The following is a 27,389-nucleotide window of genomic DNA, read 5'->3' as shown; positions in this document are numbered from 1 at the left end:
TCATTTCAACTGAACATCGCTTAGCAAACATCTTAAGTTAGTTGAACCGGCTACCATATTGTATGGTATACAATACATACAACATTAATCCGTCACATAGGCTTTTTCATTTGTGACGTCATTATACTACCAAACAGAATCAAGCCGTTTGTCAAGACATTTGTTTTTGTTCCATGTACCAATGTTTATGCATATTGGCCTGCCTCGCTCGATCGATCGCTTTGTAGACTCGTGCTACAACGTTAACTGTTAGTCGTTGACTGGCTTTCATTGTTTAGCGGAAACGTTAGTCTTGTTTGTCGGTTCCAACATTATAGACCAAGGCGAACGCATTAGCGCATAGACGCACATTCGGATAATCAAGCTTGGATTTATTTTATTCGACATAAAATCCAAAAATACTTGTTTACAGCAACTGTTTCGTTTTACATAGTCTTTCAAATTTTTTCCAAACGACTAGTTCGTGTGCTTGTGTCTGTGGAAAATGCAATAAATAACGGAAAATCAACCAAACGGAAAACGAATCCCACGACCGTTCGAAAAAAAAACATTGTTGAATTGCATAAATTATTGTAATAAAAAAATGATAATATTGTAAAGTGAACAAATTGTTGTGCTGTAAAAACGAAACTCCAATGCGACGACATTCCATCCATTGCCCACATTTGAAGTGAAAGTGAAAACTTAAAGCAATAATAAAACAACAACATTACCATTGTTCAACAAAGAAAATAGTTGTGGGTGTGTGGAAACGTGTTTTTTCTTCTTATATCGAATAAAATGGCATCTGATCTTTTGCACATGGAAAACCCAATACGGGCTATACTACTCTTTCTTTTGGATCTATTAATCGTTTCTTTCAAATCGATATACTATATATTGGAATCCATATATTATGGACTGGTACCGGATCGTTTTAGAAAATTAAAGGTTTGTTATAAAATAGTTGTAAAATAAAAAATATGAATCAGTTGCAAATATTTTAAAGGACATTTTCATGAGCATAATACAATACTATTATGCCTGTATGTTTACTCGATAATTTGTAATAATTATTATAAATGTTTCTAATTTAGAAAAGTTGCTTAAAAAGTGTTTCAGCAACATTTAGTAAAAAATTATCAAGTAAATGGCTGCAATAGCAAAATTTGGGCCGATTCAGTACCAAACATCCTACGGGTAATAGAAACTTCTGTACCAAATTATAAAGCTCTATCTTAAATATTGTGAGCTTTTTCTTGATTTTAACAAACGCACGGACAGACGGACATGTTTATATCGACTTATAATTTTACCCTGATCAAGAATATATACATATAAATATATTTTATAGGGTCTCCGATGAATATTTCGATGTGTTACAAACGGTATGACAAATTTAATTACGCACTCCATATTATGGTGGAGGGTATAAAAAGAATGGTTTTATCGACTTATAATTTTATGCTGATCAACATTTCAGTATATTTTCAGATTTATTTACTAATGGTTGCAGAGGTAGATATCGCACCTTGAAAAAGTCGAATTCTGCAAAAACTATATGCAAAGAAATATTCATAACTTCTTAAATATTGGTCCAATTTGAAAAACTATTTTGTGGTATTTTTTGCTTTTTTATCAGCTATTTAATAAAAAGTAGAAAGAAATTTGCATAGTGGGCTTGGATGCAATTTTCGCTATTTAATAATTAAAATCAATTTTTTTATACTTTAATTGTGTTTTTTCGGCTAATTGGTCAACTTTTTATAATAAATTAAAACTGATTTTATACATTTTTCTTCAACATTTCGTCAGCTTATTTCCGACTTCTTCAGGGAATTTAAAATAAATCATTATTCTTTAGTTATATTTATAAAAAAACTGGACTTCACAAACACACATTTTTGTATAAATAAATAATCAAATAATAAATAATTGTATAAAACAAACTTAATCTAGTATCGCAGGGCGTTTCACTTTAAGTTATTGCAACGGAATAATGTCAATTTTTATCAATGATTGTACTCTTCAATTTTCTTGCTTTCCATTTTGTATTAAACTACGACTAATTACAAAAATTTTAAGTCCAATTTGGTTGAGGGTGTCGAATAATTACAATTTTTCTAAATTTTTTTAAAATATGTCAGTAAAATTTTCCCCTTACTAAATGTAAAACATTTGATATTTTACCAACGGGCAAAATTTGATGGTTTGCGAGTAAAATAAACAACAAATGTCTTAAAAATTGCCACATCAGGAGGCCGCACGGGCTACGTCGCACAGTCAAAACTCTGTAACTTTTTAAACGGATAGAGATATTTTCATATTTTTTGTTGAACATTGCAGTTTCAGAATCCGCAAAAACTTCCCAGGTGTAAGCTCCTTTCATTTAAAGTTGGTTCAAGAGCACCGTGATCAATAAACAAACCATTAACAATACAAAAATAAATAAATAAAAAAAATGTGGGAAACATTTTTATAAAAAATGTTTTCAAAAAATTTATATTTTTTCGCAAAATTAAAAAATACTCCTTAGGTTTTCACAAAACACATATAACTTTTATAAAAACTCTTTTAATATATGAGTTTTTATAAAAGTTATATGAATTCCATTTGTGTAAAAAAGCTATAATTTATATGGGAAACGGTATGGAAAAATATACATTTTTACCCATGTAATTTCAAAAAATTTAAAAAAGTGTTAAGCGGACGGAACGAGACTGCTACAAAAGTATATATGGGCAGAAAGAGGACACTCTCGGGCATCATTCTGTGAAAACGGTACTTTGTTTCAAGCTGTCCCCTAAATGTTCTAGTCCACTAAATTTGGAATTTCACTAACATTTAGTACCTGAGGGAAAATAAAATAGATCATTTCGTGTAAACGCTACGGTAATCTATTGAAACGTTTCTTAAAGACAACAATCCTATCAACCTAACAGAAAAAAACAATGAACACAATATCTGTTTAGTTTCCTAGAAATAGCTATTTCTTTCTCCAAGAGTTTGCATAAATGACGTATTCTACAAAATTGCAAGAAATTGTCGACTTTACGAGCACGCCACGACCTAAATGTTTGGTTTTCTTAGTTTCAATATGTTTACTATCGAATCCCATACAGAAATGAAAAAGAAAAAAATAAATATTAAGGTGATATTTTCTCCAGAAGATGATTATTTGAACAGGAAAGATTTGAATTTGAAATATTAAATGACTAAACCTATCGTGGGCACAAAAAACGTAATAACCACTAATTCTGCTACAATAATTTGTAAACCATTTTAAAAATCGAAAAATGAAATAAATGCAATTTTCTATTTTTTGAAAAAATAACAAATGTTTCACCCTGGTATATAGGAAAAAATTTATAGACAAATTTAAAAAAAATGGAAATAAAATTATAATTATTCGAGTCCCACTACTAAATAGGACTTACAATATTTGTAATTGATCGTAGTTTAATACAAATAAAAAAAGCAAATGGTCTGTTTCTTCGGCCAATTCTGAGTGGTAGACCACAATTTATTTGCCAGAAGTCTTCGAAGAAATTCGAAAAAAAAAACGAACAAGAGATGACGAATCATTATGCTAGCTCTCACACATAGTCTCCAACCAGTACTTTTTGACCGGCCAAAATGTGGAATTGATAGGTCCGCCGTAAAACCCTGACTTAGCACCTATTAACTTCTAGATATAGATATTATATAGACACCAGCAGACAAACTACAAGTTAAGATTTCTGTTTGTGAAACCATGCATACATATCTCTTCTATTTTGTGAGTTGTTTCAAAAGTTGCATTTAGTTAAAGGGGATATGTATACATATATGTATAATAAAATGTTAGTTTAGCTGCATTATTTCGATTAGTGCGATTCTGTAACTCAATTTGCCGTTACTCACAAAAATTGTTAAAATCAAAACGCCTTTAATTTCGATAATTAACGAAATTTTCCGCTATTTTAGCTATCAAAATAATGTGGTCGCCAAGCTCTATCGATAGCAATACTCATGCCAAATGTTATTTAAAATTTTCATTGATTTTACCGATTTGTGCCGTTGGCCAGATAATCGAAGTCACAAAAACAAAATCATAAAATCGATGTAACTAAACAAGCACATATTTCTCATAAAAATTCACTTCCGCAAATAAAATGTATGTAAATTACCAAAAAATATTCAAATGTATTCAAATAGTCAATGACACTTTTTAATAACTCAAAGTTGTTTAGGATTTATTGCTTATATAAACATATATACATATATTCAATGGTGTGCTTTATTTATTGAACTTGTTTTGGCACAATTATTGCAAATCTCTATACCACTTTGTGAATATTATATCTTAAGAATAATTTCAAGGAATTTTCAAATTCAATGATAATTTAAATTTGACCTTATTTGTTATAATTTTTAATTGGATTCTCTATGTTGTTTTTTATCTTTAACTACTGAATATCTTAAAATAAAATAAATTTATATTAAAATTAATCAATAGATTTTTAATTACTTTTATACAAATCATTTTATGTAGAAGGTCATTTTTTATTCATATGTGGTTCTTCAAATACATACATACATACGTAACTAATATTTACAAAGTGAGATGTGCAAAGATATCAACTGAAATACTTCTTTCATATTTAATATATTTTTGGGAGAAGTGAAGGTATTGAAATATATTCATTTTTGCATATGATGTATTGAATTCCCTTCTATTCTTCGGTTATTATCACTTTTATTAAAAGTATTTAAAATAAACTTGAACCTCACATTTTAGCATGCTCAAAACATTTGCTACCGATACATTGTGTCCAAAACGTTTATAGATTTATTTTTGTTTGACCAGTAATAATTGTTTAAACCTTCTACGTTATTTTATTCTCTGCAATATTGTGTTTAAGGATGATTCGTAAATTCTTTGTTTTGAGGTAAACATTTCGTTGAGGTCCCTTAAAGCTCTTGATTGGTAGGACCAAATAAGTACAAAAACAAAATTATAAATTATTTATTATTAGACGACTTTAGTTTTTGGATATCATAATTATATCTATTTTATAACACATATATGTAGGTCAGGTCAAGATATATGGTCCTCAACGTCTTAAGGAGGTTAATCGATTCACCACTTGATCTGTGAGTTTGATTTATATTATAATTTCGGAAATTAACGATATTTTTTCAACAAGAATTAGAAGTCGTAAAGTTCTACCGATAGGAAGGTGCTGTCAACTTTTATTTTAACTTACATATACTTTTACTTCGCGTTATATCGTTTTGTTGAAGAAGAGTACTAGGTTCAAAACTTCACTAACAATTCTAAACATGTTTGTTAATAACCGACGCACAGTGAGTCAGAACTCAAATTTGTTTTTTGTCATCACCGATTTCTTATTCACATGTATGTATATGGAACTCGATAGTAAACATATTGCAACTAAGAAAACCAAAAAATAGGTCAATACATTGGAAGGTGTAGGCGTGGCGTGCCACTAAATACGACTATTTTTTATTTTGGAAAATGTGTATTTTCTAAAGGAAGAAATAGCCCTTCTTCGAAAACTATTTTCTATATTACAATACATTTAGTTAAAATTGCCATTTTAATATTTTATTTTAAGGATTCAGTGTTGGTAATACGGTTGGACTAAAATATTTTTCTTTATTTTTCTAAGACATTTGTTTACGAATACGTGGAGCTCCGTTGTAACTGCATTTGTTACATTCCATGATTTACAGAAAACAGATTTAATACATGAATCGAATATTTGCATTTTATGCTGTTTCGAAATTTGCGTTGAATACCATACTTTAGCGTGCTTTATTTATGCGATTTGCTACATCTCCATCCGTCTGTTGAAATTATGCTACCAAACTATTGGCGTCAACAATTTCAGCCCAATTTAGGATTAAAGCCGAAAACAGAATCAATATTTGAGTAAAATTTGCCTCGTTTTGGGCGTTTTTACACTGTTGGGTGTCTCGCCGAAATTTAAAATTCATTTGAAATATATGTATGTATATATGTATATCGCCAAACAGATCAATGTTGGACTTTGAATTAGAAGTTGTTTTGTTTTCTCAATATCCAACGCAAAACTTTACTAATACGTTCGGATTAACTGACAGCTATACCTAACTCTCAGCCCGACGTACAAAAATTATTCACCAACCTACCACAACAACGCTCTTTGAGCGTCCGTATTACCCAAATACGTTGAGTCCAAAATCACATTTACAACACAAAATCCGCGACCGAAACTTACTTAAATGTTTTCATTCGTAAAACAAATAATTTTCCTTTGCAATGAATTGCATTTCATGTTTTGTTGGGCTTTTGTTTCAAAGATGTTAATACATTAAGATTGGAAAACTCAATTGTTAACATTTGTCAATAGATGGAGTTAAGCTCTGTTGTTACGATATCATAACAACATTCTGTTAACTAGTTAACCATTTCAGGCGATTTTAACCGCTAAGTTAATACCCCATGAACTGGAAACTGCTATGGAATACAATCCTGAGTCCAACATTTGCTTTCCTACAATTTATATAAGCCGAATTGTGCTTTAATGTCTTTGAAACAAAGACATAGAACTGTAAAGACTGGAAAAGATGCATAGTGCAAATATGTTTATGAAACAAAGTATATAAAAATTTTATCAACAACAGGGGTATGTTAATGTTAAAAACTCCATTAAAGCGCATTTCGGCTTATACGAATTCTAGGAAAGCAAAAAGCTGAACTTAGGATTGTATTCCATAGCAGTTTCCGGTTCATTGAATATGAACTAAGCGGTTAAAAACGCCTGAAATTGTTAACTGCTTACCAGAATGTTGTTATGATATCGTAACAACAGAGCTTAACTCCATCTATTGACAAATGTTAACAATTGAATTTTCCCATCTTAGTATATTTACATCTTTGTTTGTTTTTAAAACAGGGCTGCTCAGACAACTACAAACATATTTTGTTATTAGGTGTGTCTTTTTACTCACTAAATGTTGCAGAAATATTTTTTTCAGCAACTTTTCCTTTATACAACTGTCAAAATCTGCAACATTAGTAATAATTATGGCTATATAACACCATATGCTTTTTCACATGTATGACATCAGCTGGTCTGTATATTAGTATAACCGAAGTGATATTATCAGTGGAGATTGACTAAAGATGCCCCCACCAGAAAGGCAAATACGAAAAATATATCACATATCATGTTATTAGAAATTGGATGAATTAATTACAAAATCGAGATCATTGATGGATTATTTGAAAAATCAAAAGAGTTTGGATGAAAATAATGTTATTGCATACATACTTTTGAACCGTAAGCAGGAACACCTTCTAAAGATCAACATACAATTTGTGTCGACGGCGAATATATGTGTGGTATGAAATTTGAGTATTACCAGCTATTGGCATAGAGCGGGATGATAGGTACTCCGATTTAACGAAAAATTGACAAATAAATGGACAAAGTGTGATATTCAAAATTGGAGGAAAAGGCAGGAATTAGAGGGATTTCAAATGTTCTGTATTGTACCACCTAAGCAAGTAACCACGAATATGTCTTTAGGGAGGTTGTGAATTTTATTAATATTTAACCTTAAATCAAATATTTCAAAAACTGTAGAAATGGTAGAAGCTTGCACCTCCATTTTGGTTTCTTGGTTTTTTGATGATACCTATATATCCTTGGTATGTCATGCAAATAGAGATTTCATTTCTTTGCTGACTTATAGTACATATTTAGCGGAGAATAACTTTGCCAAAACTCACATGGGGTTCGACCTTAACCCTAAAATGCATATTTCTGGAGTTTAGTTAAGATATAGTGCTTTGGTGTATTCTAGGACCAATAATAAAAATTGATGGCGAACAAATTTGTAGTATATTCTGATCTGATACGATCACACTTTATAGGAGAAGAGACCAAAAATATCCCTTTAATGACCGTCTGAGGGTTAACAAATATTAAAAATGGAACCAGCGACCTGTGCAGTGCCACATAAAAGAGCCATGAAGTATAGAACGTATCATATTATGTCTTGAGTAAAACAGAAACCAATTAAGATTAAATTTTAAATCTTTCTATATATTTTTTGTAGAATTTTCTAATCTATTATTGAACGATCCTGGTATTCAAACATTTTCATTGGCAATTTAGTTTCTATAAAACAATGTTGTTATTGTAAAATTGTTAGTTGTTATAATTCATGCATGCGCCTTACTTCTTACGACATGATTTTCTATAAAATTCATACACACATTCTTAAATTCTCAAAAATTTACACATACAACAACCAATGTTGGCTAGCAAATTTTATAGTAAGTGAACTGCTTTATAAAACCTGAATGTAGAATTTTAGTTGCATATATGGTATATATTAGGGCGATTCGTTTCTTAGCCACTGCAGCTTGTAGCATACAACGAATAAAAATGTGGCAGATGTTGCTGGGATACTCATTGGTAGGAATGCACGCCTGGAACCAGCCTTTTGCTCGTCGGAGGGGGGGTTCGTATACCTACAATGATTCCTTTGCCACTGAGTCTACATTTGAATATAAAAATTATTACGTGCATTTTTGTTTGGGTGTATGGGGAAAAACTATCATATGGAAAGGAAACGGAAACAGCTAAATGAAATAAGGGCCCTGTTAAAGATTAACAGAACGGAAAAGGAAACCGTATGGAAGGTAGAATTTAAATAGTGGAGAAATTCTAGCCATGTTGAAAAAAAAGAGAACTGATGGGAGCAAATGATGTGAGCAACATGATGTTTCGTTGCCAAAAGAGCCCACCCGACCATGACTGCAACATGTAGAATCCGATGCAAGAGTAATTTGTTGTTGCAGTCCCTGAAATGTCCATAACAAACCTTTTAACTACTTTATAGAGAACTCAAACAGATTTGGTTTAATTTACTCTGAGTTCATTTTATTTTCTCTTCATTCAAAAATTCAAAATATAACAATATGATCTCTTAATACTAAGTGAAAAGTATTACTTAATTCTGTCAATCTAGCTAGTATCATTATACAGGATTTCAGTAATCAAAATACGGAAAAATCAAATAATGGAAACAATAAAAAAATTTGGAAGATAATTTCATATAATTTTCCTTATCCTCAGAATGGGGTATTTTAAAGAAAATTTAGGAAATTATTTTTAAAATCATAATCAACGTTATAATAATGGAAATATTATAAAAGAATATTAATGTAACCAATATTCCAACGATGAACTTATAATAGAGAATGTATTAAGGTTAAGGAAAAAAATTAATTAAATAAATTACACGAAGAAAATGTTTCAATTAAGCTTTCATAAGCAAAGTATTCGAATATTAAAAGAAACTAAAATCAAAATAAAATATAACAATTTTTCATCACTGTGATTCGAGTGTTAAAAATCGTAATAAATCAATTTTTTTTTTTTTATATCTGGTTTAAATAACTTCTCTCAAAAACGGAAAAAAAACCAAAAAAATCATTTCAATTTGCATATTTTAATATTTTTATCAAAAATAACGAATATTCTGATCATCTGTTCATGTTGTGTATCAAAACGTTTTAACTTCCCATAAGGCAACCAACAGACAAAGAAAAGGTGACCATATAGCTAATCAGGAATCAATAACAACTTTTAAACTAAGATATAATTGAAAGTTATTGAAAAAATCGATATATTCTAACACCTGGAATATAATTATTTTTTTTTTAATCATATTATAATTATTTATTGTATTCATTATTGAAAATTCAAACCAAAAATTATCAGATAAATAATATCACAAATCATCTGTTTACATGGTCACTCTTTCTTACTCTCTTTTTACCTTATTCAAAAACAAATGTAAATAAAAGAGGTTAATGACTTACTTTGATTCTCGTTGTGTTTTCTCCTTCGTAGAAAGCGCTTTCGACGTCGGCAGAGCAGTGTTGATGATAACAGCAAGAGAACAAAGAGACTGCTGGCAATGGTTTCTCTGTTAATAATTTTCTCAGAGAATGTTGTTCTGTGGTGAGAGAGTGTGGTGAGATCTATCACTGTTGTTTAACAGTGAGAGATATTCAAAACTGGAGATTTATAACATTTTGCACACACATATTGTTAATTTGGTTCATGTTGGTTAGCATTTACAGAAGGAACATCACTTAACAGAGCAAAACAGCAGTAAGTTTTAAACTAGCTTTAATGATCATTAAAGGCCATAAAAATTGTAACAATTTGTATGTGCGAAAATATGTATATTAAGTGATGTTTCTTTCGCAAAAGCCAACGGGAACAATAAAAATGATCACTTCACTTCAATGCAAATTTTTTTGTATGCTTTCTTTCCACTATTTTTCAATATTTTCTTATGCAAATTTTCGTGATTTTTAATTTTTTTGTTGTGATTTCTATTTCTTTTTTTTCTTTCTTAAGAGAGCAATTCATGCAGAAATTGTTTTTAAATAAATAACACTCGAACACACTCGGAAAAATCGAAATATTATTTATAAATTAATTATATAAAAGAAAAAGGATAAACTGATTAAGGATAAATTTGATTTTTATGTACTTTTTTTTTAAAAAGACAATAATTAGGACCGACTCTCGATTTCTACGGCGATTTTTATATTCACAAATTACTTTTATATCTTCTCTCTCGTTTTCTTACACTTTTCCCATATATAGGATGCACACTTCTTTCTTGATAGCTAGGTAGCGAATTTTCTTTCTAAATTGGGCATATTTTTAAATCAAATGACACAAATTCTGAGATTTTCACAAATTCTTTCACTTCGGAATCCGGATTTTGAGGGTATTTGAGGAGGCCTATTGGAGGAAAATTTCCGTGTTTTCTTAATATTTCGGGGATTTAGCACAATTCACTTTAATGAGAAAAACCGATGCGGCAGCCAAACACGACGGTACTATCATTTAGTGATGCGTTCGTTGAGACGGCGAAGAGGAACTGAATTTGCATAGTCGATCACCACGAAATGAGTGGGTTCGGGATAGCAATAGAAGAAAAAAACAATTGGTAGGCGATCGCACATAACCTCTATTCAGCAGCTGGTACAAACATGGAGAGAAATTCAGCCAACAAATCTATAGAACCGAACAACAAAAAAAAATTAAATGAGAAAAAAATATAAATCTGCAGGGCAAAAGAAGAAGCAATTACCAATTTGAATTGATGAAGAATAAAATGGGAACAAAGAAACAAGAAAGCAATTTTATCTGCTCCAAATGATGAGTTCTCCAGAATATCCTGGCCAAAGAAAATCCAAAAATAGTAACTAAAAATGAAAGGAAAATTTTTTTTTTCCTTTAAGTTACCCAATAAGGTTATAAAAATGTGTCTGGCATACTTACAACCAAGGGAAAATTATGGAGCTTAATTGGGGATTAGCAATTGAAAACAAATTTAATTTTGTTTCCTTCACAAGAACTACTGTTCACTTAGATCAAACTTATGACTGATTTTTGTGTAGTGTACTGTAGGAGTTTCAGTTAACCAAATGGACGAGTTGCTGGCAGAAATTTTTGATGAAACCTTGGTAATAGTTTCAGCTAACGTTTCTATTCCAAAAAGTTGGTAGAAGTATAAAAAATAAATTATGGTAGAACGTCAACTGGCTGATAGACCATTTGTATACAGTTAAATATATGGAAAGCAGAGGTCGCTTTATTGAGCCGTTAAAATTCAAAAAATTAAAAAAAAAATAATAAGCAAAAAGATATATTGAAGGAAAAATCATCGGTAATGCAAGCGCCATTACAATTTCCCCCAGCCAAAATCAGCATTGGGGTAAAAATGTTTACACCAAAAGCTGATACCGCTTGCATTTAGAACAACTATTGTCTAATGTCTTTCGCGTGGTATATTCCTACTAAATTCCCCTGTAAATCTTCTAACTCGTAGTTGGAATTACCGACCTTTCGACGAACTCGAGACTTAAGGAAAGTTGGGGCTAATTTCGCACTGTAGCCTTGTGAAAAGTTGCTTTGTTTGAAATTTCGCCTATAAACTTCCTGACCTACATCATAGGACACCTCTTTGCATCGAAGATTATAGGTTCGTTGATTTCTCTCAAACTGCTTTTGCATCAAATCCTTTGCTTTACTTCCTACTACTGCCAGAGAATCATCCTTGCTAAATCTTACGGTCCTATCTTCAAGCATATTGAGTTGGCGTAAAAGCGGATAGGTTGATCCGTTTGTTACCATATGTTGGCCAAAAACTAGATAATATGGTGCTGTTCCTATGGCAGAATGGAACGAGGACCGGAGTGCACAGCAAATTCTACCCAGCATTAGATCCCAGTCCTTCTGGTTCGGAGAAATATATGATTTAATGGCCGCAATGACTGATCGATTTACACGTTCAGAGGCATTAACTTGAGGTGCATGAACCGCTGAAAACATGTGATGGACTTTATAACGCTGTAGAAATTTGCTAAATTGGTTTGATCTAAACTGGGAACCGTTATCGGACACTATAGTTTCTGGGACACCATAAGTATAAAATAGTTCATTTTCTAGGTAATCAATGACTATGTCAGAGGAGAACTTTTTCACTGGCTTTAAAAATGGAAATTTTGTCATATGATCCACAACTACAAATATCCCTACGTTTCCAGCTTTAGATCTGGGATAGGGTCCCAAAAAATCTATATATATTTTCTGAAAGAACCTGTGTGTTTCACTTGTTTTACCCATTGGTGGTCGTAGTGGTTGGTTGGGATGCTTAGTGGACTTGCAAATTTCGCACCCGTTGACATAATTTTTCACATCCACTACCATGTTTGGCCAAAAGAAAAATTTCCTTAAAGTATATAGTGTTTTATTTATACCGCCATGAGCTGATAAGGGGTCATCATGAGCCCTCTTTAATACCTCGGGAACCATTTCCTGTGGAATCCATAATTTCCACGCAAGATCATCTTGAACTTGTTCCCCTGTTGCGTGTTCCATACGTCGATAAAGATACCCATCAACTATTCGCAGATCTGGCATTTTATCCAAAGTCTTCTCTACCTTCCCTAGAAGCTGTTTATAGCTGTCGGATTTAAAACATGGAGAACTTAAGTCCACAAACATACCACTAGAATCTTGAGAATCGCCCGTCACTTCAAAAGTCGAAAGACTACTCACTTTAAAAGCCGATAAGTCCTCGGAGTTGGTTCGGGAAAGTGCATCAGGCACTACGTTCTGACTACCACGCCTATGTTGTATTGAGAATTTGTAGCCTTGAAGCTTCAAAGCCCATCGAGCAAGCCGCGTGCTGAGGTCTGTTTGGGACATGAGCCACTTCAATGACGCATGGTCAGTGATGACAGTAAACTCATGTCCTTCCACATACGCTCGAAATTTTTTAATGCTAAGCATTGCTGCCAAGCATTCTTGTTCGGTCACCGAATAGTTACGTTGGGCTTGGTTGAGTTTCTTTGACATAAAGGCAATTGGAAACTCTTCACCCTCCGCATCTTTCTGGACCAGTACACCTCCTATACCAGTTCTACTAGCATCACAGTGTATGTAAAACGGCTGTGAGAAATCTGGACTATGTAGAACTGGGGCGGTGCTCAGATGGGTCTTTAAAGTCTCAAACGCTTTTTGAGCATCATCGTTCCAAATAAACTTGCGTTTTGTTTTAGTGAGATCTGTCAAGGGCGTGGCAATAGAAGCGTAGTCCCTGATGAATTTCCTATACCACCCCGTCATCCCTAGGAATCTCCTTATTTGCTTTACAGAATTCGGCACAGGAAAGTCAGTGATAGCTGACACTTTTTCGGGGTCAGTCTTTATAACACCACCTCCAACTAAATGGCCAAGATATTTCACCTCTGCCACGCAGAAGTTACTTTTCTCCACATTGATGGTTAGCCCTGATTCGCGTATCTTACCAGCCACTAGCCTTAGAACTTCCAGATGTCTTTCGAAAGATTCCGAAACGATCAGCAAGTCATCAAGATAAACAAACACTTCCGTCCTGAGAGCCGGTGGAATGACCTTATCCATGAGACGCGACATGGTCTGAGGCGCATTACACAAGCCGAATGGCATGACCGTGTAATGGTACAACGGTCTCCCAGGAACGGTGAAGGCTGTTTTCTCTTTTGACTGCTGATCCAACGGAATCTGCCAAAAGGCATCCTTCAGATCTAAGGCAGTAATATACTCGGCTTTTGGCAGACGGCTTAAAATACCATCAATGTGGGGTAACGGATAAGCATCGCCTACAGTAACCGAATTTAACTTCCGACTGTCCAAACACAATCTATTTTTCCCCGGTTTCCTGTGAAGGACAACAGGAGACGACCATGGACTATTTGATTCTTCGATTACCCCAAGTTCAAGCATTCTATCTAGTTCATCGTATATTAATTTTTCAATAGCCGGAGAGACCGGAAAATGTCGTTGCTTAATAGGCTTGACAGAACCAGTGTCTATAACATGTTCAAGGACACGAGTTCTCCCTAATCCTTCCTTAGCAAACGACGGAAAAAGCGCAACAACTTTATTTAGTTTTTGCCTTTGTATCTCAGAAAGCTGAACTTGTGGGGTAACCTCGGATATCATAGCCATATTATCTGACAGGTAATCCTTGCAAATTAATCCAGTAGGAAGCAAATCAAACAGGTTCCAAAAATCTACCCCTAAAAAGAGGTCCCTGTCTAAACTAGGTATAATAAAGATTGTAATATCCTTTTCTAATCCTTTAAACGTTATCCTTGTGTCCACGAAGCCCACAATATCCTGGGTCTTGCCATCTGCTGTTTTGACAAACGATTTCAATTTTTTATAGAATTTCCCAGACTCTAAGTATTTCCTAGCAGCACCTGCACCAACACAACTTAAAGAAGCTCCTGTATCCATCAACCCTAACATCTTCTCCCCAAAGAGGATGACCTCAGCATATGGTCGAATATCGGAGGGCTTATCTAAAACCGAGCACACAAATTTCTTACTGAAACTTTTCACCCTCTTCCAGAAGTCTCGAATACGCCTAGCCGACCTAGATATCTTTGGAACTTCGCTAAATATCCTTTCTCGTGCTTCGTAATACTCCTTTACACGTACATGCAAAGGTTTGAATGTGTGTGTGGTTGGAACAGACCTATCCGAATCAGGTTCATTAAATTTTTTGGTACTAGTTTTGTTATTGTCACATTTGGGTATGGTATCATTTGTAGGTGTTTTTCGTCTGGGCAGTAGCTTTACTCCAGATCCGGTTTCTTTCTCGGTGCACTCGTTTGTGCACCCAAACGACAGTTTTTTGGGTTACATCTTTTGCACTGAGGTTTATAAGTATCAGGAGCACCGCAACCATAACAAAATATTGTCCTTTCGGACAGACAGTCCTGGTAGCGATGTCCTTCCTGATGACAATTCCAACAATTAAACGATAGGGCAGAGATTTGATCATTTTCGACAGCTGATGATTCAACTTCATCGTCCACTAGAACTTCATCTATTCCATAAACCTTTTTCCCTACCATTGCTGGTTTAGAAAATCCACTTCCATGCTTTCGTCGAATGTCCTGGAGAAAAAACTCCCTCCTCCTACATGTATCCCTTAGCTCTTGTATCGATGTAATTTTCAAATTCAAAATCTCGTGTTGGATTTCTGGTAATAAATTTCTCCTCAAAACTTCTACTAACATCTCATTCGATAAAGGCTCTTTCAACCTATCTGTTAATTCCACTACAGAGTCATAAAAGTTGTCGAAGCTTTCGCCTTGTTTTTGTTTACGGTCTCTAATAAGTTCCCTAATGTCAACATCAGATCGGGAATCGCCATATTGTTGTCGCAAGGCCCTGCACAAGTCACTCCAGGATACCATGGAGACCGAACGATGGTAGCGCCAAAACCAATCGGCGGCCTTTCCTTCGAAAAGTGAACTTGCGTTTCGACAAAGCAAATCGAAATCTCCATGCAGTGTTTGCACGGTGAGAGATTCAATCCTATAAATAAAATTTTCAACACTTAGACCACATGAATTACCCGTGAATTTTATCCTCCAGTTAGCAATGATGTGAAGGACTTTGTCGGGTCTTGATGACAAATCAGAGGAGGATGACTGTTGAGTGCCGGGAGGTACAGAATTACTTGTATTCAAGCGACCATTGTGCTGGGAATTATTGAGAGGATTTCCGAACATTTCATGAAATGTGCGTTCAATCTCCTCTGCAGTACGCATTCGGTTTGGAGGCGTTGGCTGGTTAGCGCCAGGCACAGCAGAAGCTGAGGTGCTTTGCCCGTTTAAGTTCAATCTGGAAAAATGTGACTCGACATTGCTCTGAACTAAACGAGTGATTTGGTTGTTAATGCTAGCAAGCAGTTGAGCCTGTTGTTCGGAAACAATCGAACTGATCATTCGGTGAAGATCGCTAGAACGTATATTAAGAGTGTTATCTGCAGTATTGATATTCGTTGGCACCGCTGAAGCAGAGCCAGACTGGTCGTCATTTGGTACACTGCCTGCTGGTTGAACAGAGGCTGCCTTGGATTGAGACCTAGTACAAGCACCGGACGAACTGGGGGTTGAAGGCTCGCTATACAATCTTAAATTGCAGACAGGACAGTATGGTCTTAATTTCTCACATTTTGCCAGACAGGATTTATGGAATGTATGCCCACAATTGGTCTTGACAAATGTAGTTTTGTTCCTAATCAATGTCGCGCATCCTCCGCATACAGGAGATTCCTCTGAAGGATCGTTAATCGCCTCATCATTACCTTGCACAAATGCCATAGTGGAAAAAATATATTGAATTTAGGTAAGCACAAATGATCTATCAGGGAATGGAAAATTCTCCTAACACTAACTACTAACCAGCAACCCAAATAAAAAAATAGGGACTAGAAGCAGTATTAATTTAAATAATTTAAGCGATTTGCTGTCAACTCCTATCAGCAGGAATGTCGAATTGAAACTAACAGAATATAAAAATTATGGAAAGAAAAATTCAAAAAAAACTTTGATCCAAAACTTGGCTTGATTCGGTTATCTTCTGAATACGTTGTTCCAAAAATACTCCTATACTGATGTCCAGAAAATAAACAAAGAATTACGTTTCTTTATTGAATACCAAATATTCGAAAAGGGAAAAAACCAGTGCAAACGTTATCTAGACTGTGTGGTATCCTCTTCACGACCTATAATCAAGTTCAATATTGAATAATGGAAACTGAGGAAGGAAGTAATTATTTTTATTTTTTCCTCTGTATAACCCTGGGCATTAAATTATATTAAAAAGGATTAGAAAACACTCAAAAAATTAGGGAAACAAAATGTTGATCCAAAATGTCGTTGATTTTAACCAATACAGGCAACTACAACGATGAATTTAATTTCTCTGTTCAATAACTTTGAAAACAATAAAATAAATCAAAACTGACTTTCAGAATCGATTCCAAAATCTCGTATCAGAATGATTTTAAATTTTCAAGTGTTTTTTTTTTCAAAATTAAGAAAATTGTTTAATAATCTTAATATCCGCTTGGTATTATAGAAATCGATTCCAGTATAAAAAATGGAAACTGAGTGAAAATTGGATGGAGTCAAAATTGGATGATGGAAAACATCAACGTAAACCACTAGAAAAAAAATAAACCGATTCAAAAAGAAAACTATCTCTCCAGACGTGAATACTTTTTTCGTAATTCGGAAAACAAACAGCGTTTAACTATATTTCAAATCACTCATTCCGAATGATTTCCAAAACAAAAAGAATTTTCATTAATCTCAGTATGCTTTTATTTCTCTTTCTTTTTCCTTTAGGAATTGATTTCAATATTGTAAAACAGTCACTTGTTCAATAGAAAAGTTCAAAAATGCAACAAAGATCAATACCATAGGGAAAAGTCTACATTTTGTTTATAAACTTAAAGAGTAAAGGTATTCAAATTTTTCACGAAAATATTGTGTTCAATTTATCCGACAAATTATCTTGTGTAATTAGTATGGTTCTGCTGCTATAATAATACGAATTTTCCACTATGGAATTAATAATAAAAAATTAACCAGTACTATCGATGACTAGATAACAATCAACTGGAAAAAAATTAATACACAGGCCTCAAAGTCTTGAGTGCTAGCGTTATCAAAAAAACTTAAAAAGGGTTATTTTGAAGAATTTTAAGAAAGAAGCAAAACCATTTGTGGATCCCTATCCAAATTCCTTGTGTATATATTGTATACAAAAATTAATGATCAAATCGTTAATGTTTTACACTCGAAGAAAAACTTTCGTATTAATGAAAAGAAAATTCAAGGATTTTAAAATAAAAGAAAAATAATAAAAAAATGTATATATTTCCAATCAAGAAAACGGGATACCTGATTTCTTATATCAATGTTAATCTGTTTGAGAACCCCATGGTAGCAAAGGTTTGTTATTGAGGACATCATTTGACTCAAGGAAAGAAAATAGAAAGTAGAAAGGGATAGAAAGAAAAACCAATACTCTGGTATGGAGATGCTACTCCATATTTCCAGAAGAATGATAAGGACTATGGCTATATTGATATAAAGTGTTGTCGGGTCAGATCTAGCTATAATAAAGTCCAGAAGCAGAATTCCACACCAACATCTAGTACCAATAACACCATAGGATAATTGGAAGGAAAGTATTGTAAACTAATGGCCATTTAGGGATGACTCATTGACCCAAAATGTATTCCGATTAGTTACTCAATACCTTAAAGGGGAGGAAAATGAAAAATGAGATAGAATGATAGTGTGTGAATAACTAAAAAAAGTTTGAAATTTTTTTTTTTTTTTTTTTTTTTGGTGAAGCCGAATAACGGTGGCAAACTGCCAGATGGTGATTTTTGAAGGATACTATTCTTATTCGGGCCCCACGTTGGGCGCCATTTTATATTATATACTGTAGCATACAACGAATAAAAATGTGGCAGATGTTGCTGGGATACTCATTGGTAGGAATGCACGCCTGGAACCAGCCTTTTGCTCGTCGGAGGGGGGGTTCGTATACCTACAATGATTCCTTTGCCACTGAGTCTACATTTGAATATAAAAATTATTACGTGCATTTTTGTTTGGGTGTATGGGGAAAAACTATCATATGGAAAGGAAACGGAAACAGCTAAATGAAATAAGGGCCCTGTTAAAGATTAACAGAACGGAAAAGGAAACCGTATGGAAGGTAGAATTTAAATAGTGGAGAAATTCTAGCCATGTTGAAAAAAAAGAGAACTGATGGGAGCAAATGATGTGAGCAACATGATGTTTCGTTGCCAAAAGAGCCCACCCGACCATGACTGCAACATGTAGAATCCGATGCAAGAGTAATTTGTTGTTGCAGTCCCTGAAATGTCCATAACAAACCTTTTAACTACTTTATAGAGAACTCAAACAGATTTGGTTTAATTTACTCTGAGTTCATTTTATTTTCTCTTCATTCAAAAATTCAAAATATAACAATATGATCTCTTAATACTAAGTGAAAAGTATTACTTAATTCTGTCAATCTAGCTAGTATCATTATACAGGATTTCAGTAATCAAAATACGGAAAAATCAAATAATGGAAACAATAAAAAAATTTGGAAGATAATTTCATATAATTTTCCTTATCCTCAGAATGGGGTATTTTAAAGAAAATTTAGGAAATTATTTTTAAAATCATAATCAACGTTATAATAATGGAAATATTATAAAAGAATATTAATGTAACCAATATTCCAACGATGAACTTATAATAGAGAATGTATTAAGGTTAAGGAAAAAAATTAATTAAATAAATTACACGAAGAAAATGTTTCAATTAAGCTTTCATAAGCAAAGTATTCGAATATTAAAAGAAACTAAAATCAAAATAAAATATAACAATTTTTCATCACTGTGATTCGAGTGTTAAAAATCGTAATAAATCAATTTTTTTTTTTATATCTGGTTTAAATAACTTCTCTCAAAAACGGAAAAAAAACCAAAAAAATCATTTCAATTTGCATATTTTAATATTTTTATCAAAAATAACGAATATTCTGATCATCTGTTCATGTTGTGTATCAAAACGTTTTAACTTCCCATAAGGCAACCAACAGACAAAGAAAAGGTGACCATATAGCTAATCAGGAATCAATAACAACTTTTAAACTAAGATATAATTGAAAGTTATTGAAAAAATCGATATATTCTAACACCTGGAATATAATTATTTTTTTTTTTTAATCATATTATAATTATTTATTGTATTCATTATTGAAAATTCAAACCAAAAATTATCAGATAAATAATATCACAAATCATCTGTTTACATGGTCACTCTTTCTTACTCTCTTTTTACCTTATTCAAAAACAAATGTAAATAAAAGAGGTTAATGACTTACTTTGATTCTCGTTGTGTTTTCTCCTTCGTAGAAAGCGCTTTCGACGTCGGCAGAGCAGTGTTGATGATAACAGCAAGAGAACAAAGAGACTGCTGGCAATGGTTTCTCTGTTAATAATTTTCTCAGAGAATGTTGTTCTGTGGTGAGAGAGTGTGGTGAGATCTATCACTGTTGTTTAACAGTGAGAGATATTCAAAACTGGAGATTTATAACATTTTGCACACACATATTGTTAATTTGGTTCATGTTGGTTAGCATTTACAGAAGGAACATCACTTAACAGAGCAAAACAGCAGTAAGTTTTAAACTAGCTTTAATGATCATTAAAGGCCATAAAAATTGTAACAATTTGTATGTGCGAAAATATGTATATTAAGTGATGTTTCTTTCGCAAAAGCCAACGGGAACAATAAAAATGATCACTTCACTTCAATGCAAATTTTTTTGTATGCTTTCTTTCCACTATTTTTCAATATTTTCTTATGCAAATTTTCGTGATTTTTAATTTTTTTGTTGTGATTTCTATTTCTTTTTTTTCTTTCTTAAGAGAGCAATTCATGCAGAAATTGTTTTTAAATAAATAACACTCGAACACACTCGGAAAAATCGAAATATTATTTATAAATTAATTATATAAAAGAAAAAGGATAAACTGATTAAGGATAAATTTGATTTTTATGTACTTTTTTTTTTAAAAAGACAATAATTAGGACCGACTCTCGATTTCTACGGCGATTTTTATATTCACAAATTACTTTTATATCTTCTCTCTCGTTTTCTTACACTTTTCCCATATATAGGATGCACACTTCTTTCTTGATAGCTAGGTAGCGAATTTTCTTTCTAAATTGGGCATATTTTTAAATCAAATGACACAAATTCTGAGATTTTCACAAATTCTTTCACTTCGGAATCCGGATTTTGAGGGTATTTGAGGAGGCCTATTGGAGGAAAATTTCCGTGTTTTCTTAATATTTCGGGGATTTAGCACAATTCACTTTAATGAGAAAAACCGATGCGGCAGCCAAACACGACGGTACTATCATTTAGTGATGCGTTCGTTGAGACGGCGAAGAGGAACTGAATTTGCATAGTCGATCACCACGAAATGAGTGGGTTCGGGATAGCAATAGAAGAAAAAAACAATTGGTAGGCGATCGCACATAACCTCTATTCAGCAGCTGGTACAAACATGGAGAGAAATTCAGCCAACAAATCTATAGAACCGAACAACAAAAAAAAATTAAATGAGAAAAAAATATAAATCTGCAGGGCAAAAGAAGAAGCAATTACCAATTTGAATTGATGAAGAATAAAATGGGAACAAAGAAACAAGAAAGCAATTTTATCTGCTCCAAATGATGAGTTCTCCAGAATATCCTGGCCAAAGAAAATCCAAAAATAGTAACTAAAAATGAAAGGAAAATTTTTTTTTTCCTTTAAGTTACCCAATAAGGTTATAAAAATGTGTCTGGCATACTTACAACCAAGGGAAAATTATGGAGCTTAATTGGGGATTAGCAATTGAAAACAAATTTAATTTTGTTTCCTTCACAAGAACTACTGTTCACTTAGATCAAACTTATGACTGATTTTTGTGTAGTGTACTGTAGGAGTTTCAGTTAACCAAATGGACGAGTTGCTGGCAGAAATTTTTGATGAAACCTTGGTAATAGTTTCAGCTAACGTTTCTATTCCAAAAAGTTGGTAGAAGTATAAAAAATAAATTATGGTAGAACGTCAACTGGCTGATAGACCATTTGTATACAGTTAAATATATGGAAAGCAGAGGTCGCTTTATTGAGCCGTTAAAATTCAAAAAATTAAAAAAAAAATAATAAGCAAAAAGATATATTGAAGGAAAAATCATCGGTAATGCAAGCGCCATTACAAGCTTTGGCTCCATAAAAATTACTATGTAAACAAAGAGCGCTCGGGTGGCACGGGTTAGAGTTCACCGAACACCGTAAAATTTTATATATAAGGGTTTTTGATCAAATGGAAAAAATTAGGGTTTTTGAGTCGCCCTAATATACCTTCATAAACAAAACTAGAAAAGAAGTTTCACTATAGAAGACTAAAAAGTTTTTAGGACCTGTTTTTAGGACCTGCAATCATAAGAAACGCTATTATGTAAAACAACTATACATGTCCACAGAAGTTCTTCGCGCAATATCTTTGAATTAAACGAGCTTCAGAAGCTTGCGTCCAAAATCGAAATTGAAAATGCAATCACAAAACGAAATCATATTTATATTCTATATCAGTTTGAATATCTTCATTAAGAAATTTAAACTAAAAGAATTAAATTTAAAATTTAGATGTTCTATTTGCAGTTCGAAATATTTTCATTTGTAATTAATTTAATTTTATAAAAAAGTTTTCATTTTAAAACGTTTTTTGCTTGATTTTTGCCAAACTTCAAGTAAAATAGCGTTGACTCATTGAATTTTCAAGATATCACTATGAAATTCTGACACAATATAAATTAGATGGATGTCTCCATAAGGACCCACTAAGCCTTACGAAATAAAAAACTAGTTTTCTCACTTTTAACCCTTAATCAGATGTTTATTGATATAAATACTAGTAAATATGTTCTAATTCAGTGAAATACAATGGGATTATAAGCCTAAGGATGCTTGTAGCAAGACCGTTGATAAGGGCGATTGGTTGCAATGGAAGCTCGGCTGATGATGATCGGGTACGACAATTGCAATGACTTGTTAATACTACATACTATAATTACTGCTCCGATCCCGTAAAAACTACTAGGTACGTTTTTGAACAGGGAACCCTCATTCCTATGAGGGAAAGTAGAACAGAAAGCCGAATTCTGTTTGTGTGACAAAAAAATCCGAAGTACGAGTATCTGCTTTGGCACAAATTTGTCAACACAACTTCTCACCCAGGATTGACATGGCGGTAGCAATATCATTTCAAGGGCGAAATTTGAAATAATAAACCCACGTATTATTTGACTTCAACTAGTTGATTTCTTCATTCATCGCAGATTTCCAATTTTCCGCATGCTCTGAATACATTGCTTCTTTGAAACTTCCTGGATCAGTTGAAACAAACTCCATTGCACAAAAACTTGATGACGGTTGATTTCTGTTTGCGATTCGTTCAGATCTGCGTATATACTCGGTTGGTTGTTATGTATATCCGGTGACCATGTGCTATCAGTTCGTCTTTCAGCATTATCACAATTCGAAGGCCAATCAGTGTCCAATACTATGATTTGATGGGACATCAATTGCTCCTAATGGGACAATAACTTCACTCTCCCCTGAATCGACACCACCGTAATGAACTAAATCAGGATAGTAGAAATATTGCACAATATTTTCTGTTGCCTTTACTTCCACGAAACAACATCTCGACTTATTATTATTTTGCCATCATGAGTGTTGTATATGGTAACATGGGGAGCCTTCGCCACGTTTTTGTTCAAAATGTTCTCATATGGACATCATTAAAGTTTTTCCAAATATTATTTTTGGTAGGAATATTAGCACGTCTTGACTATAAGTTTTGATATATAAATGATTATAATTTTGTTTTTAAAATATTATTTTTGAGAATTTACAAAATGCCTAAAAAGTGGCGAAGCCTCCCCACCCAAGGGGTAGCTTCGCCATCGACATAGGACATATATCAACGGACTCTAAAACTGGCATTTATCATACTTCCTCCCCAAATATCAACATTATGCATAAAAAGAACATGTTTTATATTTAATAATCAAAAATGATTCTAAAATGTACAAGAAGAAGCATATTCTAGCCGTTAATTTAAGTAGGTACCTTGAATTTAGGCATAGAAATTAAAATTTTGCCAAATTAGATAGGTTTATCACAATATTTGATTTCAACTTCACATTATAGCGTGGTATATCAATTTAAATTAAACCCGACATATTTCTCACATTAACCCACAACACCCCTATCATGACGTAGCCGTCCCACCCCCTACATAGTTCATAATATTGACATTTATAATTACTTTTATCATGCAAATTATCTGGATTTATATTCTTTAGTAGTTGGCGAAGGCGCCCCATGTTACCATAAATGATAACCTTTGCTTTCACTGTTGTATCCCAACATGATGCACTCGTTCTTTTGGAATGTGCACTAACGCCGGACAACCAAAAACTCTCAACATTTTTAAATTTTGTTTGCGTCCTGTCCATAATTCTTCTGGGCAAGGTATTAATTAAAAATGCGGACGTGGCTGCGGCTTCCGCCCAGAAACGATGATCGAGACCACTATCTAGAAGAATGCATCGAACTCTTTCTATAATGGTTCGATTCATCCGATCTGCAACGCCGTTCTGTTCGGGAGAATAGACACAAGTTCTTTGATGAATTATTCCATGTTCCTTGAAGAAATTTGAAAACTGCATATTCACGAATTTTCCTCCACTGTCTGTTCGAATAATTTCTTCTTTATTAGCCACAATTACCTTCTTAGATTCCACGTTTCTAATGTTGTGCATATCCCAGTTGCTATTGGTCATGTGGTTACTTGCTCCGCTATCTATAAACCAATAATTTGAATTTGCATTTACTTCAGTTCCAGCATTTGCACATGATGTTGCGCCTTTCGTTGTGAACAAAACTTTCGATATTTTCTGATTATTTCCATGACCACTTTGACGTCTTTGCTTGAAGTGCAGCTTGGTTTTCTGATACTGAATCAAATTTTGCATCCTAGAGTAAAAGGTTCTTTAACATATCGACAGTCAATTTTTTTTTTTTTTTTTTTTGAGTTCTCCGCAACCCTTACCAGGGGTTTGATGTCTTCAGTTAAACCGACCAACATCAATGAAGCCGTTAGTTCGTCATCTATATTCAAGCCAGCGTTCTTGACTTTTATTGCAATAATTACCAATTCGTTAACGTAGTCTTCAATCGTCCTGTAATTTTACATTTTTATGTTAACCAACAGCTTCAGAAGTTCAACCTTAGAAGTTAAGGCCTCGTCACATAAGAGGATTTCTAGCCTAATTCATTAACTTGTATGTTCTTCCGGCTTTAAATCAAAAGTCAAAGCATGCGAAAATCGTGTTTCAGCACACATTCAGCCGCGTAGAGTTGCCGCATCTTAATGAATTAAGCCAGAAATCCTCTTATGTGACGAGGCCTTTAGACCCGTATCTTCGTACGCCTTTGGCAAAGCCGTCCAACTTCCAGCTTCTTTTGCCGTTGTCGCTGCTGCTATGTGTCCATAATTATTTGGATCAACCATAAGCGTAATCTCCGCCAGCGCACGTTCATTCAAGTCCGTATTGGACATCGCCTCGTTAACTGCTTTCCAGCATCCTTTAATTACGAGCAAGGATTTCGCCTGCCTTTTCCAGACATCGAAATTTTATCTACCCCTCAGTCTCTCCACAGGACAAGATAGTTGAGCGCTTGTCATATTTTTAACATTTTTCAACAGCACAAAAAAACGATTTGAAAAAAATATTCCGTGTCTATAGCCCATAATCTACTGTGTTTAAGGTTTTTATTGAGACTGAAAAAATGTATACTAGTTTTGGAAAAAAACTTATACAATAAAATTCATGGCATACTATATCGAGAATAGTGTTTTAACAGCAAAGTGAACAATTGATTAAAACATTCTAATTACAACAGAATTCGAGCGAGAATTTTGAAGCTCTGTTTGGGAGCTACCAAATAATTGATTTTCATTTCTTGAAATTTTGCCAATTGCAGTTTTCATTAATTTTAATTGGATATAAAATACTTTTTCGTTTCAGGATGTTTCAGGCAAGATAGTTCTGATAACGGGAGGCGGTGGTGGGGTTGGCAGACTAATAGCTTTGAACTTTGCAAAATTAAACGCACGTGTAATTATATGGGATATTAACCAAGAAGGTAATATTTAAATCATTCATTTTTAAAGCCGTTTAACAAATAACCCTTTTTATTACAGCTATTAAAACCACAGTTGATCTGTTGGCACAAAATGGTCTGCACAATTGCAAGGGTTACGTTGTTGATATCTCTGACCGTGACGAAGTATATCAAAAGGCAGCTCAAATCGTTAATGATGTTGGTCAAGTTGATATACTGATCAACAATGCTGGTATAGTGTGTTGTAAACCTTTCTGGGACTTACCCGAACGAGTTATACAGAACACTTACAACATTAACATTATCTCTCACTACTGGACTGTTAAAGCATTCCTACCACACATGATGCAAAACAACAGTGGTCACATCGTTACTGTGGGTTCAGTAACAGGCATGCTCGGCACCTATGGCTGTTCGGATTACAGTGCAACGAAATACGCCTGCATTGGCTTTCATGAAAGTCTTTACACAGACCTTAGAACGCATGGATATGATAACATTGGCATGACATTAATTTGTCCATATTATATAAATACTGGCATGTTCTCCGGTGTAAAGCCCCGTATGATTCCAATGTTGGAACCACAATATGTGGCAGACAAAATTGTAGCAGCAATGCGTAAGAACGAAGTTTGGTGTGTATTGCCGAATTCGATAAGGATGTTAACACCCCTCAAATGGTAAGTTTTGGAACTTTTTTCAATTTGCCTTCGGTATTCACAAATTAAGGTTGCTTTACTGAAGCTGTCATAAAAACATGATTTATTTTGTTTATTGATTTTATTTCAATATGTATTTTTCTGTTTCTTTATTACAGCTTGTTGCCGGCTAAAATGTGTTGGGAATTAATGTCACGAGTCGTCCGTGGTCCAGAATCAATGATGATGTTCAAAGGACGTGGTCGTGTCGCTGCCGGTTAATAAATACGATGTATTCAACTTCTTATACATATGTTCAGAGGAACACATCATGCAATATCTATTGCCCTATAGAATTGAAATATTGGAAACAAAGGCCTTTATTTACATATAGAGAAAATGCACATTCCGATGAAATCGAGGCAATATTCGACGTTAATTAAAACTGCAATTTATTGAATTTGCCAAAAACCTTAGAATAGCACTTAAACTTAGATAACTATTTAAAAAATACATAATAAAATTTTAAAATAACAAATACAAAA

At 33.5% G+C, this 27,389-nt stretch overlaps 1 protein-coding gene and 2 long non-coding RNA genes across 3 annotated transcripts; 1 reads left to right on the top strand and 2 right to left on the bottom strand.

Moving 5' to 3' along the window:
• Positions 1 to 27,389, top strand: LOC141394484 (short-chain dehydrogenase/reductase family 16C member 6). The gene is made up of 4 exons (XM_073968935.1): positions 1 to 930; positions 26,110 to 26,227; positions 26,286 to 26,886; positions 27,024 to 27,389. The coding sequence occupies exons 1-4, from the start codon at positions 781 to 783 to the stop codon at positions 27,124 to 27,126; spliced, it is 972 nt and encodes a 323-aa protein (XP_073825036.1). The 5' UTR covers positions 1 to 780; the 3' UTR covers positions 27,127 to 27,389.
• On the bottom strand, positions 10,341 to 11,557 carry LOC141393028 (uncharacterized). Its single transcript, XR_012409981.1, has 3 exons — positions 11,349 to 11,557; positions 11,158 to 11,272; positions 10,341 to 11,081 (listed from the first exon to the last, which is right to left on the bottom strand). It is a non-coding gene; the product is annotated as an uncharacterized lncRNA (long non-coding RNA).
• LOC141393026 (uncharacterized) lies at positions 20,165 to 22,029 on the bottom strand. Its single transcript, XR_012409980.1, has 3 exons — positions 21,821 to 22,029; positions 21,630 to 21,744; positions 20,165 to 21,553 (listed from the first exon to the last, which is right to left on the bottom strand). It is a non-coding gene; the product is annotated as an uncharacterized lncRNA (long non-coding RNA).

This window comes from Musca autumnalis, unplaced genomic scaffold (genome assembly GCF_047663935.1).
Source record: "Musca autumnalis isolate F117 unplaced genomic scaffold, ASM4766393v1 scaffold_2, whole genome shotgun sequence".
Taxonomy (NCBI): Eukaryota; Metazoa; Arthropoda; class Insecta; order Diptera; family Muscidae; genus Musca; species Musca autumnalis.
The sequence above is the reverse complement of the archived record's forward strand: the minus strand, read 5'-3'. Positions and strand labels throughout refer to the sequence as shown.